Source organism: Pinus tabuliformis, chromosome 4_1, assembly GCF_031772625.1.
Source record: "Pinus tabuliformis cultivar Carrire ecotype Pingquan chromosome 4_1, CPIR1, whole genome shotgun sequence".
NCBI classification, from domain to species: domain Eukaryota; kingdom Viridiplantae; phylum Streptophyta; class Pinopsida; order Pinales; family Pinaceae; genus Pinus; species Pinus tabuliformis.
This window is the reverse complement of record NC_142303.1, coordinates 759,616,094-759,636,286: the sequence shown is the minus strand read 5'-3', so window position 1 is coordinate 759,636,286 and position 20,193 is coordinate 759,616,094. Positions and strand designations below refer to the sequence as shown.

Below are 20,193 nucleotides of genomic sequence, written 5' to 3'. Positions count from 1 at the left end.
GTTAAAAATTTCAACCAATTCATGCTTGAAATTAGAATCACATCTTGTGAAAGCTTCAGATTATGCAATGTCTTTATCTTTAATCATCTACAACACAAAATTCTTACTAGAATTTACAAGCCTTTTCATTTGTCCAACACTAACAAGAGATAAGTTCATATTCTTGCAATGTGTTCTAACAATATACTCAACTCCATCTTTAAAAATATGATATTTGTTCTCATGACGACAACATATGGCCTTTTGGTCATACAAGAATGTAATCCCTAAAACAATTCCACAAATATCAAGTGGTATAACATCAAGCTCTACCTCATCTATAAAGTTAGAAGTGATGGTGAATTTGAGTTTACATTTTATTGTCACTTGTAATTTGGCATCATCACATACCCAACCCAAAGGGTAAGGTTTAGTATGAGATGTAGTTTCTAGATTAAGTTTCTAAACAATCTCTTTAGAGAAAATATTGACTTGGGATCCACTACCAAATAATGTATCAACTTTTGTATGTTTTGTAATGACCTTGAAATGGATAATCTCACTTCTTTCTTTATCATTTTGAGATTCAATAGGCTTACTAGAAGAACTAGTACTTGCATTAGAATCTATACATTTCATTCACATGGATGTGATTTTGGTTTCATCACCTGAATAAGATCCTTGATCTTCCTGAGTTGTAGTAGCAACATTTTGTTTGCCATTGTTATTGAACTTCTTTGGTCTCATTTCTGGATGTAATTTCCAACAATGGTATTCATCATGGCAGTTGTTTTCCACTTTTCTTCAAATCTTCTCGAGTTCTGGCCTCCCACCATATGACGGTTGCACTTTCCAAGTGGAGAGAAGCAAGTTGGATATTTGTGACATCATAATCAATCTTTTGAATCTTGCAATAGACTTCAATTTGAAAAACTCAATTATCCAAATTTTCAGCATTTACTTGCCCATTATACATAGGAAATTCAAACTTGACATCAAGCTTAATCAAAGGAGACTTATCATGTCCATTTGGAAATGGAGGAGGAGTGGGTCTATGAGATGAAGGAGGTGAAGAAGGAGGTGAGGATGGAGGTGAAGGAGGTGGTTGAGGTGGAGGATTTCTCCCATCACCACCATTACCTTTTGAATGATTAGAACTTTTTCTTTTAAACCTTACTATCCTCTCATTGTACAACACTTTCACCATCTCAGACATATCATAGAAATCCTTTCTAAAATCTCTCTCATCCTTTGATCTCAACTCATGTCCTTCTTAATGTGCCATGGCTGGTGGAGTTTGTGGAGTTTGTGACCTCCTTGAACAAATTTGAGGTTTTGTTTCTTCAAGCACTCCTCCTCTTCTCAATTTCAACCTTGTAATCATTCAAGGAAAAAAACTTGCAAAAATTGCCAAACCTTCACAACAACCATACTCTCATACCAATCTGACCTGAAATTAAAATTGAAGGCTTCATGTAAATTTTTGCAAGATATTTTTTTTCTTATGGGAAATGGATCGATATTGAAAAAGAACACAAACTAAGTTAAATTTTGCTAATTTTAATAGTGAAAAATAGGCAACAAGCAGCATCACAAAACAACAATTTGATGAAGAAGTTCCCCCCTCCTGGGCTACATCTCTGGGTCCAGCTTCCAATGGTGGCCCTTTAAATTATATGCTTAAATTTGAAATTACATCAACATACAATTCTCAAATTGAAAAATAACACAACCATTGTGTCCACGACACTTGAAAACCATGTGTAGGCTCTTCTTGGGCTCAAAATGGCCGAAAAATGGCCAAGTTAGGCCTTCTTCTTCATTTCTTTGATAATTGTTTTAAAAATTCGTCCCTTTATCAAAACTAGAATGAAATTTGGTTTCAGCGACATTTCAAGGAGAATTTTTCACAAATCTAGGTGGTGTATTCAACCCACAAATCCCACCGATTTTGGTGCAATTTGTAGAATGATTAGTTGAAATCCGTGCCCCTATTCTCCGCCCTCCTGTTTGCCACGTGGCATCATTATGACTGTGGGGCATGAACCATGGGCCACATGCCTCATCGACCTTGCTCCTAATTGTTTGATATTGAATAGGACTGTGGGTTGGGTGTGGGAAGGGTGCCACGCATCCGCCCCTCCCAAATTCTCTGTTGATAGTTGTATTAGGTGATAAGACCACGGGCTAGGCGTGGGTCAAGTGCCATGTGCCCCGCCCTCTCCACCTTGCCTACAGACATTATGTAACCATAAGAATTGGGGTTGGTCCGATCGGGTGCATCCACTGGCCCAACCCTCTCCCTAACGACGACCACATATCACATTAAATATAATTGTTGCCACTATGTTTAATAAGTGGTAGTCATGATTTAACGGTAATGTGTTTCGTTACTTGGTGATAGGTTGCGAGTTTGATCCCCATAGATACTCATTTGGTCCATAACCAAATTTTGACCTCATCCGGAGTGCCACGTGGCACCCAGTGATTGGGCCTCATGTCACTCCGTGATTGGCCCAAAACAAACCACCACCAACTAATCAAATCGCACCAATTTCCTCTATATAACTGAGCCACAAGTCTTGTCTTGATTGGATCCATACTACATAGTCATCCTGCTGACGTCAACACCACTTTAGCATACAGACTTCCACGTGGCATTCGTACACTATGCAGTCAACTCTACAAGTTGACTTTTTTAATGTTTGCCAAAAACTTCATAACACAATAAATTCCTCATACGATGTCAGATTGAGGCAATTCAAGCATCATTGGAATCAGAAAAATGAGATCTACAATTTGGTGCCAATTTCAGGAGGATATGAGCAATTTTATTTTTTGAGCATATTTTTGATCCCCTAGATTGCTGACCTTCCTTGACTCGCTTGTTATGAGCAAGCTCACCATAATAATGTAGGGAAGTAATCCTGAGAAATACACTAGCTTAAGGGTATTTACTTGTGTCTATATATGTGCCTCTCGCCTAGAAGGCTCTCAATATATAGGTTTCCCATATATTTAGGAGGATGAATATGGACACCTAGGGCTAAGAGATGTTCTTTTTTTGAAGAAAAAGCCCTGTAATTTCATTGATAAAAAATGAGATAATTTACATTCTGCATATACACTTCATGAGTGTGTTCATATAAAACCCCGACATTGAAAACTAAGGAAACTATCAAGGGATACCTATCAAAATAAAGTCTTTACATTTTAACATCATCCAAATTAAAACGAGGATGATTTCTACTCCTCCCAAAAAAATAAAAGGAGGTATCAATCCATAAACATGTATGAAAATTACAATTTTGATCCTAAGAGTAATCATGTAAAAACATGCAAAACAAAAATGATGCACATAGCCAGCCTCAACAAGGATTGCTACACCGTCGCAAATTGAGTAAGATAGGTTTTTGTGAGGAAAAAATCAAGGCTATGTCATGTAGATACAATAATAACTAATATTATCCATGAATATGGACTTGTGGAATCTGTCAACAAAAATATGTGTTGTAGCCTGAACAAAATAAAACAAAACATAGAGAAATATAGTTCCTTGTGTGAAAAAGTCTTTAAGTTATTGTTGGAGCTCTGATTATGTCCCTACAAAGTTTGATAAGAGAATTTAGGATGATAAGGATTCAATTATTGACCCCATGCTAAGGCATCTTATCCTAGTTTGAATTCATCATCTTGGGAAACCAAAATATACACAACATTTACCCCTCATCATTCCCTTGGTGAAGGAAACAAATGATGAGGATCACTCCATCACTTTGTTATTGTGTGAGATAGAGCTATGCATCTCCCTCTTGCTAAGGAATTGGAGACATGGGGCATGAAAGTGTGTCTATCTAGGGATATTAGCAGGGTATCTCATCCCTAAATTGATGTGAGTTATAATAAGGTATCTCCTCAATCTTAAGGGTGATAAATAAAATGATAACACATGTTCCATTTAGAAACTTTCAATCATTCACCCATGAAAATAAATTATCAAAGTATTGATGGAAGATTCTTAAGACTATCGATACAAGTTTATATTTCAAACTTATGGAAAAAATTTATCAAAGTTTTGAGATAAATAGTATAAATGGAACCGAAATAAATATTTTGAAAACAATCAAAGGAATATTTCCTTGACCACCATGTGAACTTAAGAGTCATTTCACATGGGATCTATAATGTCATTGTTCATTCAAGGATATGTCAACACTCATACAAATACACACCATCTTTTACACATCAACATGACATGTTGCATACAATGTTGCATCATCTTCCATACAATGACATGTCAATATTTGTAATGAAATACCATTAGTCTTCAAAGCTCTTAAATCATATCACACCAAAAATTTATTTGGCATGATATGTCACACTTTTTAATATTTCTTGTAATGCAATAAAATGAAAAGAGAAAAACTATTGTATGGCACAAAAAACTTTTTTCGTGAGATATAGGCAATGTCACTTGATTTTTTTCTTATGAGTGATAAACAATTTTCTTCAAGTTTTCCTAAAACAATTTCTAATTTTCCTTTGAAACTCTAAATGTCAAAGCCTTTGTGGTGCAAAAGAAAACTTTTTATCTTACAATGTGTCACCCATAAAATCTTCAAGCATGATACAACACATCCTAGTACTTTTCTAAGCTATGATAAGGCATATCATGGAAAAAAAATTTCTCTCCTATAATTTATCACACTACAAAAATATTCCAGTGCAATACATTGCACCATAATATTTTTCCAAGGTGAAATAGGTATTTTTCTCCAAATTTTCAAAGAAAAAATTAAGTCTTCATCCTTCTTTGTTGGAAGATAATTGTTATATCACACAATTATTTTCTTTGCATGATGCATGTTGTATTGCATGAAAATATTTTATTTTTTACTGAGACCATTTGTTGCACAATTTTTTTTTCTTGTGTGACACACAAAATAATTTCCTAGGTTTCTCTTTATAAATTCTAAATGCTTTCTAAGACTCTAAGGGTTCACATTTTTCTAAGTGTTTACTAGGATGGGTTGGGGTTTTTTTTGCAAGGAAAAATCACAATTTGTTTTTGTTCATCAAGTTGTCTGTGTCTTCTAGAGACAACTACAAGCTTAACATTTGGCTTGAGAAACCATGAACTAGGGGAATCTAAACCATCAAAATCACCTGGGGATCACACTCGGGTTGGGCTACACCAACCCTTAACATGACTGGAATTTTTCCCACATGGTTTTGAACCGGTGACCTTCACATCACAAAGTGACTCACCAACACACCCCATCACCATCTATTCTATGCCCCATGGGCAGAAAAATCTCAATTTTTTTTTTATATCCTAGAGGAACCCAATAACTCGTCTAACACCTAACTACTAGTAAACATATGTGGGTTTACTCATGTCCTCCTTTTTGTAATCCATGTCACAACCGTGGGGAATTGAACTTTGGATCTCTCAGTTTTCATAGATTACACAATACTTCAATAACCAATTGAGTTACCTCCCTGATGAGGCTCATCAATGGGTAAATTATATGGACATCAATGCACCTCCAGCTTACTAAAATCAACTTTTCTCATAATTCTTTACATGTTTTAATTATATTTTTCTTAATGAGAAGAGTAAAGATGAGATGTCATGTCTAGTGGTCTAATGTGCATTGATTGCAGGTTTTGGAGCAAATTTTGGCTAATTAAAGTGCAGGAACTCGAATGAGACAAGAAAGAGGGATTCTAGGAGATAGGATCTCCCTCCTTAACTCCTCACTCACTCAAATATTTTTCAATCAAATCTCATCAGCTCGGAGTTGCAAGAAGCTGAGTCATGAGGATCATTGGCAGCCAAGTCAGTGAGAGTTGAAGACCAGTTGATCTCGAGATTCGGAGCCTAGCCTCCCTAAATTTAAGGAAGTTGTTGGTAACTTCAACTGTGTAAATAAAGATGCCTAGAGCCTCATTAGGATTCATATTTTTTTTTTAAGATAGCTAAGCAGCATTTTTGAGTTGAAGCATTGTAACTGAGCACTCTTGTGTATTTTTTATAATTTAATGAAAATGAGAAGCATTCCCTTGATCCAACACTGAGTTGACTCAGAGGGTTGAAGCTCTTGGGTTAGGGCCCAACCCTAGTAGCAGAGATTCCTCTTTGTGTATATGTATGCTTAGATTATACTCATAGTTAGTTGTTGAATTGATTTTGGTGTTGTTAATTTTCAAGCATTGGTAGGGTTAATTAGTTTGATTCCATTTGTGAATAGTTCTAACAGTAGCATTGTAGTGACAAGAAGATATTCCAGAAAGGCTATCAGCAAGTGGTTTCCACCTCATTTCTCCCTTTCCGGGATCGTGATTTGAGGAACACTTCCCATACAGCCCAAAAAAACAGAATTCTTGCTTTTTTGCATAATGTAGGGTTTCTTGATAATTAGGTCACTATCTTTCAGTTTCGTAGGATATGTTGTAATTGGCATTTCTGATCTCTTAGTTTTTGTATTGATTTCACAGCGCTTTTGTATTGATTTCAAGCACTTCCATTCATGAACTTAGCAAATAAATGGTAACAACTATGTTTTCTTCTATTGAACAAACCCATGTGTGTTGTTGTGGGATCTTCTACATTGTAGGGAGACCTCATCTCATTAGCCTCATCCAAGCCATATCCACCCATGTTGCCAAAATTCACTAAGGTCTCAATTAGAATTCTTGTTTTATAAGGAAAATTTTCCATTTCCATTGAGCAAATCCAACCATCTTAAAGCCTTTGCTTGAGTTTTGAGTAGTGTCTACCACTTCCATGCCTTATTCCCTCCTTATTCACCTTTCCCAAGCTCCATTCCACCTTCTAGACCACTTCCTAAGCTTTCGGCCCATTCCTATAGTAAAACAAGGGATCTTGTAGGAGAACTAGTACATCCTGTAGGAAATCCTGTAGCAGCTTGTTTTGAGCCTGAATTGAGAAAAAAAATCACTAAAGCCAGGATTGGGCCCCTACTTGACCTCCAAGCCATCAAAACCATTGTACCCCTCTTCCTCCACACATGTCTTCCCTGCTAAATAACAAGGAATGATTAGCATTTACATTTATAAAGCAAAAAGATTAAAAAAAAGAGTTCTTTTATATTTACACATGCACACAACAGTTAGTATTGTCTAGATCAGATTTCATGCTTAGATTAGTTAAAACCTCACATGCGACAAGTAAGGTTAAAGTAAGGTTAATGTTGTGTTCTTTTGCAAGCAAAGTGTGTTAACAAGTAGATAGAGTATTTCATGTTACTTTGGAAGCATTTTTTTAGTCTTTCATTCTTACAATTAGGAAGCATTTCTATTCTCTCATTTAGGTTAAAATTCCCCTCTCCGGTTGGTAATCAGACTTCATCTAGTCAATAGAAGTTTGGTTTGAGAAACCCTAGTGGTCTATCACCCCAGCTAAGCAGTGACAAGAGTAGACCAATTACATCTATTTGTGTATACAACACTGTCACCTCCAAGTTTGTACAAACCCCGGGTTGATGAAGTAAAGTCGATAGCCCCAAGAGTTGCAACATCCTTACTGTAATACTGGTGCTCATCACTCTTTGGCATCGTTGTCAGGGAGGTGTTTGATTATATGTGATTTTTTCTTTATTTCTTCCTTTTCTTATCTCTTTCATTCTGCAATTAGTTCCATTCAGAAAATAGTTGCAATTTAGTTCTAATTTCTTTCAATTATGCAAGCAATTTAGGAATAGAGACAACTTAGGAAAATTTCTGCCAAATACCCCCACGACTTCAAATAGCCAACCTTCTCTCTTCTTCGATGGTTGTGAGCTAAAGGACCCCTTAGGCGAACAACCAGATATTTTTGAAGAGCCTATAGGGGAAGAAGAAGAAATCATTCCACCAACTGACACAATGGATGAAAATATAAATGAAAGGGGAGACAGAGAAAGAGTTGAGGGTGCTTTTCCCATCAGAGAAACTAATGGGGATGCTAAGATGAAAAAAATAAGCCCCTCTGCTCTTCCTCACTTCCATGGCCTGACCGCAGAAGATCCAAGTACTTTTTTGTTTGAGTTTGTCATCATATGCAGAACTTATGATTACACCTCTGATGATCAGAAGTTGAAATTATTCCCATCCACTCTCAAGGATGTAGCCCTGCGCTGGTTCATGGGTTTACCTGGGGATAGTATCACCACTTGGGCTCAGATGCAACAAGCCTTCAACAACAATTATAGGGACTATTGCAGGTCCAAAGATATGAAAGAGGAAATTTTTAGAATGACCTTGGGACATGATGAATCTTTAGAGGATTATGAGGAAAGATTCCAACTCAGCTACAGAAGGTCCAGGTGCACCCTTGATCCTGAATCACTTAAGTTAGTCCTTCTCAGGGTGATCAGGGAAGATCTCCTAGAAACCCTAAACTTGTTGTCAAGAGGGGACATCTACTTGTTACCCTATGATGATATCAAGGCAGTTTTCAAGAATCACTCTATGGCAGCTAGAAATAAGGGTAGGGCTAGTCAAGCAATGGCCAGTTCATCCTCTTCCAATACATCCATAAAAAGTGAAATTGGCAACATGTTGGAAGACTTTAAGAGAGAAGTGTTGCAAACCCTTGCTCTACAAATGGATACTATGCAGATCAAAAGGAAGCGGGATGAAGCAGAGAGAGCATTAGCCATATTCTACCCTAGATGCACAAGGAGGCACCCCAGGAATGAATGTCCATTGAAACTTATAGAAATATGCTCTATCTGTGAGGAAAACCACTCCATAGACAAGTTCCCTTCTCTGCCTAGATTAAAAGTTGTGTGTCAGGGAACTGAAGGGGTAACTGAACAACTCTGCTACATAAATCAAAGGAGGCCTCATGGACCTCGACCATACCAATAGGGCATGCAAGGGTCATCCTATTCTTATTAAAACCCTAATCAAAACACATCCATTCCCCCTTGATGCCCCCTGCTAATCCTTCCCGATCTATAGCTTCTCCCTAGTCTTTTGTGTTGACATTATGATACAGGTATTGTCTTTGATGGCAACTCACCCAGATGAAAGTTCACAGTGCAACAGGTCAATAGCAAAGAATTACATATTAGACTACAAAGAATGAAGAAAGATAGGTATATGCAGGTTCACCTTGTCCAAGCTGCGCATACACGCAGGTTTACTGAACAGAAGGAATGTATACATACACACGCACTTTCACAGAGGAAAAGCATGTATATCTTGGAAAAACAAAGTTTTTGGTTCAAGGTATTTGACCCAAGGTAATTGGTCCGAGGTATTTGGTCCAAGGTATTGGTCCTAAGTAGTTTTGGTCCATGGTATTGAGAAAGGCCTAAAACTATACAAGGAGGAGAAGATCATTAGGCCAGGTGTGCAAGTATTTTGAATATCTTATGAGGTGTTGGATCATATATGTAGGTTAATGAGCTTATGATGGTTTGATTGATCTAATCTAAGGAGGCATCTTTATGGCTGATGAAGGTTGATGGACTGAGATCATAAAGGCTTAAAAGTATTATCATTATGCGGTTTGATCTTGAACAGTCTAGATTTGAATACTGACACGTGTTTTATTCTGTAAATGTGATGATCTGGGTATGACTGAAGTCTGGAATAGTTGTGATGTTTTAAGTTAGCATTTACATATCTGTACGCAAGTTTGATTTAGTAAAAGAGCGTATACACACTGGTTCAACATATCAAAGTAGCATATACATCATAAATTGAAATTTACAGATCTGTACGCTGGTTCCCTTTGGTAAAAGTGTGTATACATGCTGGTTCGACACAAGGAAGCAGTGTATACCTTATGAAGCATGATGTTTAAAGTTTCAGCTGTTTCTGTTTGTTGTTGCAGATTTCTGGGTTCTGCTTTGTGTTCTGGTGACTGTATTCTGGTGACAATGTTCTGAATGATCAGATTGATTGATTGATTCAGTTGTGGTTGATTCAAAAAGTGATGATTGACTTTCAGTGATTGATGCAGATGTATTTGATGGTTGTATTGCAGTTATGATTTTCTGAGTTTCAATGTTGTTGATGGGTCCAGTATGAAAATTGGATGAAACGTGGCCTTCAGATTGTGGTGTTGTGTTCCAGGAGTATCCAGTCTGAAAATTCATGAAACATGGTCCCTGGTGGAAGAGTGGAGTTTTCTGTAGGTTGGCACCTACGTACTAGTAAACATATTGGCTAGTACAAGAGCTAGGGGGTTGTAGCTCCCTTCCAGTAGTAGCCAGAGAACGAGAGAAGGTTGTAACCTTCTGTAGGTGGGTGCCTGCATACTAGTATGAGTCTGCACCAGTACAAGATTGTAAACAGATTTTCTTATTATTAAAAGAAGACAAAGATGACAGCAGCAGGTGGTTTTTACCCACATTGGGTTTCCACCTTATATCTTGGTGTTCATGTGTGTTGCTTATGTGTGATGCTTTATTCTACATTTATTGCACTGTCTAATAAATCTCTGATATACTGGTTTAATCTCAATACATGATAAATTGTCTAAATCAAAAGTTCTCTACATATACGCTGGTTGCTTTAAGTACAATCACGTGTACACGCTAGTTCACTTCATTGAAGTAGCGTATATAAATCTATTTGGGAAATAAAATTATAGATCTGATAATACTAATTCACCCCCCTCTCAGTGTTATTTCCAGCAATTGGTATCAAAGCAGGTCCTTCAAAAGAAGCTTGATCGCTTGAAGGGAGATCCATCAACATGAATAATCAAGAAAGCTTGGGATCCATCAGACCGCCAATATTTGATGGGAGAAACTTTGTTTATTGGAAAATAAGAACCACAACCTATCTACAATCACTTGGAATGGATGTCTAGGAAATTGTGGAAGGAGGATATACATTTCCAATAGCAATTCCTACAGATATAGAAGGTAAAAAGAAATATGAAACCAAAGCCAAAGATGTCAATACTTTATTGGGAAGTCTATCACAATCAGAGTTTGTCAAAGTGATGCAACTCAAATCAGCCAAAGAAATATGGGACAAAATCGTTCTGAGCTACGAAGGAGACTCTCAGGTAAAACGTGCTAAGCTTCAAACTCTCAAAATTCAGTATGAAACTCTTAAGATTCACAATGATGAAAGTATAGCTAGTTACTTCTTATGTATAGATGAGGTTGTTAATTGTATGAAGAATCTAGGTGAAGAAATAAAGGAAGTTACCTTAGTTGAGAAAGTTTTGAGATCCTTGTCTGCTAAATTTGAATCAAAAGTGTCTGCCATAGAAGAAAAACAGGATCTACAGACTATCACTATGACACAGCTTCACAGAATCTTAACTGCCTTTGAGATGAGAAGAGGAGGACCATAAGATATGAGAGAAGTCACATTTAAAGCTTCAGCAAAAGGAAAGGAAGAACACAATGAATCAGGACATATTTAAGAAGAAGAAGATGAGGTAAACTTTGTCAAGAAGCTTCAATGAGGTTCCAAAAGATTTAGAGGTAAGCTACCCTTCAAATTTTTTGCTTGTGGCAGAGTCGGTCATTATGCTGCCAAATGTCCTCATAAAGATAAATATGAAAAAGGAAAGGAATATGCAAAATGGAGTAGAAAACAAGTTGTAGATAAAAGGAGTTACTATACTCATGAAGATAGTGATGGTTTATCAAATAGTGATGAAGATGAAAATAGTAATGATTATAGACTTCTAATGGCTTATGACGATGATAATTTTTGGGATGCTTTAGAAGAGGATGATGTTCATGAAGAAATATCTAAACTCAAAATCTGTTTAGAAGAAAAGAATATGATTATAGATACCTTGACATACCAACTTGCTAAAAAAGAAAAACACAATGAAAAACTAGAATGTGAAATTGTGGGTCTAATAAAGGATCTTGAGAAAAAGATATCTCTCAATCTTAGTTTTGCTAAAGGATCAGAAAATTTAAATGAAATTATCAAATTGCAGCGTTCTCCTCTGATAAAGACAGGTCTTGGATATACTGAAGAAGCATCTCAGTCACAGAAGCTGTCAACCTCCACTAAAAGCTATCTTGATGTAGTAAAGACCAGTGAACAATATGTCAATCGTCAGAAAAGGCATAAAGTTGATCACCAAGTAAATCATACTCACTTTACTCCAAGGATGAATAGAAGCCATAACCAACCCCAGGAAAATCATACTCAATTTGCTCCAAAGATGAACATCAATAGAAACTACAATCACCAAGTTAATAGATTCGATAATTGCAGGAACTTCTTTAATGGGAAATGTTTTTCATGTCATAATTTTGGGCACAAAGCTGCTCAAAACATTGCTTACAAACGATCATGACTAGAGAAACACAAAATCACAGGAATGTAACAAGCATCAAGAGAAGTTCCTATAATAACTTTTCTCCTCTTGAAAATGTAATAGAATGCTTAATCTGTAACAACTTTGGTCATGAAGAATCTGAATGCAAGAGCAAAATATGGCAAACATCTCAAAAGAAGAAAATGCCATTAAATCCCAAGATATGGATAAGGAAAGAATCTCAAACAGAAAGATGTGGTATAGCCTTGTATGCAGAAGGACAAGAAAATCAGTGGTACATCGACAGTGGATGCTCCAAACGCATGATAGGTGACAAAGAAAAACTTCACTCATATAATGCCTTAGAAAAAGAAAAGAATGTCTCATTTGGAAATGACACCCCTGCTGTCATAAAAGGTAAAGGTTCTATTTTCTTGAAAGAAAAGGTTAAAGTTGGAAATGTTATGTATGTAGACGGTTTAAAGCATAACCTATTGAGTGTTAGTGAAATGTGTGATCAAAGAAATGAAGTGGTGTTTCGATCAAACGGATGTGTTGTTCATGAACTTGACACAGGAGAGACCGTGATCAAAGGTACAAGAACTCCAAACAACTTATACATACTCAAGGGAGGACAACAACAGTGCTATATAAGAAAAAATGATGAAAATTGGTTGTGGCATAGAAGATTGGGACATCTAAGATTTTCTCAAATAAGAAAAGCATGCAGATTCAAGGTTGTTCGTGATCTTCCAGATATCAGCATCCATGAAAATATAATATGCAAACCATGTCAAATTGGTAAGAAAACCAGAGCTCACTTCATGGAAAAAGAAGGGTCAACTAGTAAGCCTCTTGGACTTGTCCATACTTATTTATGTGGACCATCAAGGAAAAGGTCACCTCATGGAGAAGAATACTTTATTTTGTTCATTGATGATTTTTCCAGAATGTGTTGGATAGGTCTTCTAAAGCATAAAGATATTGCATTTGAAAAGTTCCAAAACTTCAAAGCTTTGGTTGAAAATGAATCAGATCGAAAAATCAAATGCCTCAGATTTGATCGAGGAGTGGAATTTACCTGGGATGAGTTCTTTGACTTTTGTGAACAACATGGAATAAAAAGGCAATTCTCCACCGCAAGGACTCCTTAGCAAAATGGAGTGGTAGAAAGAATGAACAAAACTATTCAACAAATGGCTCGAGCTATGCTAGATGAATCTGGAACTCCTACAACTTTCTGGGGTGAAGCTGCATTCCTTGCTGTAACTATTCTCAACCAAGAAAATGTTCGGATAAATAGCACTCAAACTCCACATGAACTTTGGTATGGTAAGACTCCTACTGTAAAATACTGTAAATTTTTTGGAAGAAAATGTTATATCAAAAGTACTAATGAAAAACTTGGTAAGTTTGAGCTCAGAGCAGATGAAGGTATTATTCTTGGTTACTCTTCCAGAAGTAAAGGATATAAATGTTATAATAAAAGACTTGGGAAAATCGTTGAAAGTATTGATGTTGTAGTTGATGAAGCATGAAAAAGTCCAAAACAAATAAACATAGAAGATTATAACAATGAAGAATCTGGGGATTATTTTCCCAAATCAAATCAAAATCATATTGAAGAAGAAACCAATGAAGCACCAGAAGAAGAGACAATGGTAGAAGAAAAGACTTCGTCCAGGTATGTTTAGAAAAATCATCTAGAAACTCAAATTTTAGGGGAAAAAGAGGCAGGTGTACAGACAAGAAGAACTATTACAGAGACCTCAAGCTATCTAGCATTACTATCCTCCACCGAACCACAAAATGTAAATGAAGCATGCAAATATGAATGTTGGGTCAAGGCCATGAATGAAGAACTTGAGCAAATGGAAAAGAATAATACTTGGGAATTAGTTCCTAGACCTCACGATAAAAATATTATAGGAACTAAATGGATATTCAGAAACAAGCTGAATGAATGAAAATGGAGAAGTCATTTGAAACAAGGCTAGACTTTTTTGTAAAGGGTATGCTCAACAAGAAGGTATATATTTTGAAGAAACATTTGCACCTGTTGCTAGACTTGAAGCCATAAGGATGTTTCTTGCTCTTTCTAGCTTTCAGAATTCAAAGTATACCAAATGGATGTAAAATCTACTTTCCTTAATGGAGATTTAGAAGAAGAAGTTTATATTGAATAGCCAAAAGGATTCATTTTTGGAAATGATGCAAAACTTGTACGCAGACTCAAAAAGTCTCTCTATGGTCTGAAACAGACTCCAAGGACCTGGTACTACCGCCTTGAAAAATATCTACACCAACAAGGTTTTACAAAAGGTTCAACAAATAGAAATTTATATACAAAGATTGAAACTGATAAATTGCTAGTTATTGTTGTTTATGTCGATGATATCATTTTTGGTAGCAATCGTTAGGAAGGTGAATTAGACCTAATAACTCAAGTAGAATTTTAGGGGTTTTTGTTGCCGCTCTCTATAGGTTCCATGGCGACATCTCCTATGGTTTTTCTTTGTAACAGGGGTTCTGTCATGCCTTCGCTGCCACCAAATGCATCTGCAACCTATGGAGCTGAGGTACCCTAAGAAGAGTAGAGCAGAGAAGCAATGGCTCGAACAAAGCAGACTGCCCCCAAATCAACCAGGGGAAAAGCCCCCCGCAAGCAGTTAGCAATGAAGGCAGCTCATAAGTATGCATCGGTAATGGGTGGAGTGAAAAAACCACATAGGTTCAGGCCTAGCACGGTTGCTCTCTAGGAGATCCGAAAGTATCAAAAGAGCACCGATTTTCTTATAAGGAAGCTCCCTTTCCAGCGTCTTGTAAGGGAGATTGCATAGGACTTCAATACTAATCTAAGATTCCAGTCTTCTGCAGTGGTGGTGTTGCAAGAGGCGGCAGAGGTGTATCTGGTGGGTCTGTTCGAGGACACCAATCTGTGCGCCATCCATGCGAAGAGGGCGACCATCATGCCCAAGGACATTTAGCTTGCTAACTACATCCATGAAGAGAGAGCCAGAGGAGCCAACGACAAACACCAAACTCAATGGGGCAGCGCACAGTGGAGGAGAGACCATGGTTCTAGGGTCTTAAGAGCAACGGGATTTGAGGCAGCAATGGCGACGGCGCGGCTTCTACGAGAGATCTGCACAAATCCCACAAGGTTTAAGCGAGAGTCCTCTCATCCAACCCTTGAACTCCAATCCGCAAGGCCGTTGGAAACCCCCATCAAGTCAACCCTGAATTTGTCTTCTGAACAGCAAGAAACCCTTACAACAAAGGGATCTAGAAAATGTCTCTTCAACAAAACCCCCAAATATAGAGGACAGATACAAACTTGGGACACGAAAATAGCCAAAATCGACAGAGACATTGTGAAACAAACCCTGGAAATGTTCGATGCCCTTCTAGCAAAATCACCTGATGTTGAAAGAGGGGTTGTACAGAGGTCCATGGGGTTGAAGATGGAACAACTTAAAGCAGAGCTATTGCAGATAAACGATCAACGGGAACAGGGCACCAGATCCCTATTAGGGAACACAGAGCCCACATTGAGGTGAAGCGCAACTGCTGCTGCTCGGACAAGCTACCCCCAGATGGAAACAAAACCCGAAGCTCTAGTAAGTACCCTCTATTTCCAAGTTTTTGTCAAAACCCCTGTCGGAAAAACACATTTGATTTGGGTACATGGAACTGATAGTGTGAAGCATCTGAAGAACCTTATCTCCCAACAAGTGGGATATCCCACCATTTACAAAATTTGATACATGGGGGTAGAGCACTCGAGGACTCCAAGCATCTTATGGACTACAAAATTGCACCTGTGTCAACCATAATTCTCAATCTGAGACTAAGAGGTGGCATGGCAGATAACAGTAAAAATCCTTATAGGGGAGAAGGAATTGGGAGTTACTCAGCAAAAATTGTAGAAACACATCAAGGGAATGAAAACAGAGGACTATCTTTCAAAAACATTCTCCAAGGGAAAAATACATCTGTAGCACCACCAAAACATGCAGGAATGGAACCAAGGCCATATATTGTGGAGCAACTGAATCATACCCCAAAATTAAACATAGATATTCCAGAAACAGATGAGCACTGTACTATATTTGAAAATCAAGCTATAATTTGTAGATTCAACTGTTTTTGGCCCAATCCTGTTGAACTATTTCAATGGATTTTCACAAACTGGACTACACAATGTGAAATACATCTCTATTCCAAGGGGTTCTTCATAGTGAACTTCCCTTCAACAGAGGCTAGAGATATTATAATACATGAAGGACCTTGGTTCTGGGGGTCCACGGGTCTTTTCATCACACCATGGTTTCTATAATTTGATGCAAACACAATGGTTGTTTCAAGGATGCCAGTTTGGGTTCAGCTGCACAACCTCCCAATACATCTTTGGAATCAACAAGTCCTTGTAGGGATCGGTAACACCGTCGGGCGTTATATCAAAATGGACACCCAAATACTGGAGGAAAGAATATACACATTCGCATGAATTTGTGTGGAAGTAGATCTGAACAGAGGTTTACCAGATCAAATCCAACTGAAGCATAAACAGAGTTGCTGGACACAGGACTGAGATTATGAAAATACAACATTTAGATGCAAAACCTACCAACAAATAGGTCATCTACAAAACACGTGTCCAGAAGCCAAAAAAGACATTCGTAGGAAGAAGAAATCAAGGAAACAAGCCAAGGGATGGCAATTTCCTCCACCACTCTTCGATGATGAGGAGGAAGAGGATGTCGAACATGGCATACCCAACGAGAACAATCAGATGAATAAAGAACCAGAAGCAGAGGATTTAAATCCATAAGATCTGATGGACTCACAGCCAGTAAAGATACCAGAAACAATGGACACCAGCGGATCCAAACGACATCACATATCAGACACCTCAGATTTTGATAAAGACAACCCCCAACCTGTGGCTAACACTTCACTAGCACTTGTATCTACATTACCAACTCAAGGGGAGTGGTGAAAGGTTGAGAAGAAAAAAGGGCGAAAAGCATGACTTTTCCCCACTTGTACATTATTTTCTTATTTTTCATGAACTTTGATCAGCAATCAACAACTGCTGATGGAATGTGCCATAGCATCTGCAACATGTAATTTTGTTTTAATTAATAAAATTACGATTTTTCTGTTGGAAAAAATCATTTTTGGTAGCAATGAAGAATCCATGAGTCAGAATTTTGCTTCAGTAATGCAACAAGAATTTGAAATTTCCTTGCTTGGTGAACTTACCTATTTTCTTGGTCTACAGGTTCAACAAAATAAAGATGGTATTTTTCTTTCACAAACCAAATATCTCACATAGATCTTGAAAAGGTACGGAATGGAAGATTCTAAACCTATGTGTACCCCAATGGTAACAGGATGCAGTCTCAGCTCAAATCATGAATCAGCAGCAGTACATCAACCAACTTACAGATCCATGATTGCTAGTCTACTTTATTTAATAGGTACCCGACCTAACATCATTCATGCAGTAGGAATATTTGGAAGATTCCAAGTAAATCCAAAGGAATCACACCTTCAGGCAGTCAAAATAATTTTCAAATATCTTCAAGGAACTCAGGACTTTGGTTTATGGTATCCTAGAGATGCAGATCTTACACTTCATGCATATACAGATGCAGATTGGGCAGGAAGTGTTGATGACAGAAAAATCACTAGTGGTGGTGAATTCTATTCAGGTTCCAGGTTATTGTCCTGGTTCAACAAGAAACAAAGTTCAATTGCTTTATCTACAGCTGAATCAAAATATGTGGCTGTTGCATCTTGCTGCACACAACTACTTTGGATGATGCAAACCTTGCAAGACATTCAGATCACATGTACTCCACCCATCTCCATTCTATGTGATAATACAAGTGCCATCAGTATTTCAAAGAATCCAGTCATGCACTCCAAGACGAAGCACATACCCATCAAATATCATTTTCTACGTGAACAAGTGCTTGAACAAAAGGTTAAATTGGAGTATGTTCCCTCCAAAGAATAGGTTGTTGATATATTCACTAAACCACTGCCTAGAGAAATATTTGAATATCTCAGACAAAAGCTAGGAGTAGTTGTTGCATCTTCCTACTGTTAAATCCAATTTTTCAGAGAAAGGTTATTATACGCGTGTTTCATGAAGTATAGTCGCATACACACATGGGTTTATATGGGTCAAGGAGCGTATATGTTTTTTAGACAAGAAAAAGAGTGGGGCAGGCTCTAATATGGGTGCTCTATCTGATGTTTATGATTACAGTCTATTGATATGCTTTGTTCATTAATTTTTATCGAACTGACAAAGATGCCTTGATCATTGACTTGTTAACAATGCACAGGTAGCATAGGTTCAGGGGGAGCATTAGCCTTCACTCGCATTCTGCATTGTTGGCATTATGGTTGCTGAGTCCAGCTATGACTTCAGATATTTATACCTTTTGTTGCTTAAGTCATGTAAAATTCTAGGGTGTGATATGTCTTCTCATACATTTGAATGAGTCCTATTGGACAAATGATGTAATTTGTATCCCCACTTTGCATGGGATGGATGATGTAATTATATTTCTGTCATGTATAAACAATTGGTATATCCCACTTGGTTGGGTGGATGAGTCAAATTTTGTATATCCCCACTTGGTTGGGAGATGGATGTATGTATGAGTCATTGGTGATATGAAGGTCATACTCACATAGTTGAGTTATAGAGTCATGTTATTATTTTGGAGAATATTTTTGTAGACTCTGCTTGTGCTCAGGGGGAGCATGGATGGTTTCAGTACATCTCAACATGTACAAAGGGGAGCTCAATCATACAATTTAGCATGTACTCAAGGGCAGCATGAACAACATAGGGGAGAGAATATCTTGGTCCGCCCTTTGCCCTTGATGTCAAAGGGAGAGAGTGTATTGGTGTTGTTTTTGCCATCAGGTCCAAAGGGGGAGATTGTTTGCATTATGATACAGGTATTGTCCTTGATGAAAACTCACTCAGATGAAAGCTCACAGTGCAATAGGTCAACAACAAATAATTATAGATCAGACTACAAAGAATGAAGAAAGAGAGGTATACGCAGGTTCACCTTGTCCAAGATGCGTACACACACAGGTTTACTGAACAAAAGGAGCATATACGTTCACACACACTTTCACAGAAGGAAAAACATGTATATCTTGGAAAAACAAAGTTTTTGGTCCAAGGTATTTCTTGGTCCAAGATATTTGACCCAAGGTAATTGGTTCGAGGTATTTGGTCCAAGGTATTGGCCCTAAGTAGTTTTGGTCCATGGTATTGAGAAATGCCTAAAACTATATAAGGAGGAGAAGATCATTAGGCCAGGTGTGCAAGTATTTTGAATATCTTATGAGGTGTTGGATCATATATGCAGGTTAATGAGCTTCTGATGGTTTGCTTGATCTTATCTAAGGAGGCATCTTTATGGCTGATGAAGGTTGATGGACTAGGATCATAAAGGCTTAAAAGTATTATCATTATGCGGTTTGATCTTGAACAGTCTAGATCTGAATACTGACACGTGTTTTATTCTGTAAATGTGATGATCTAGGTATGACTGAAGTCTGGAATAGTTGTGATGTTTTAAGTTAGCATTTACAGATCTGTACGTAGGTTCGCTTTAGTAAAAGAGTGTATACACACTAGTTCAACATATCAAAGTAGCGTATACATAATAAATTGAAATTTGCATATTTATACATTGGTTCCCTTTGGTAAAAGTGAGTATGCAAGCTGGTTCGACATAGGGAAGCGCATATACCTTATGAAGCAAGATGTTTAAAGTTTCAGCTGTTTCTGTTTGCTATTGCAGAGTTCTAGGTTCTGCTTTGTGTTCTGGTGACTGTATTCTAGTGACAACGTTCTGAATGATCAGATTGATTGATTGTGATTTGCTTCAGTTGTCAGTGATTGATTGATT

At 37.5% G+C, this 20,193-nt stretch overlaps 1 protein-coding gene across 1 annotated transcript; it reads left to right on the top strand.

The window, feature by feature from the left end:
- Positions 1 to 15,354: 15,354 nt before the first annotated feature.
- Positions 15,355 to 15,798, top strand: LOC149178376 (uncharacterized). The gene has a single exon (XM_089422066.1). The coding sequence runs from the start codon at positions 15,355 to 15,357 to the stop codon at positions 15,796 to 15,798; it is 444 nt and encodes a 147-aa protein (XP_089278192.1).
- Positions 15,799 to 20,193: the final 4,395 nt, after the last annotated feature.

What these genes read in the sequence shown, in the direction of transcription:
- LOC149178376 (XM_089422066.1), top strand. Translation starts at nt 15,355, where the DNA reads ATGGCGACGGCGCGGCTTCTACGAGAGATCTGCACAAATCCCACAAGG.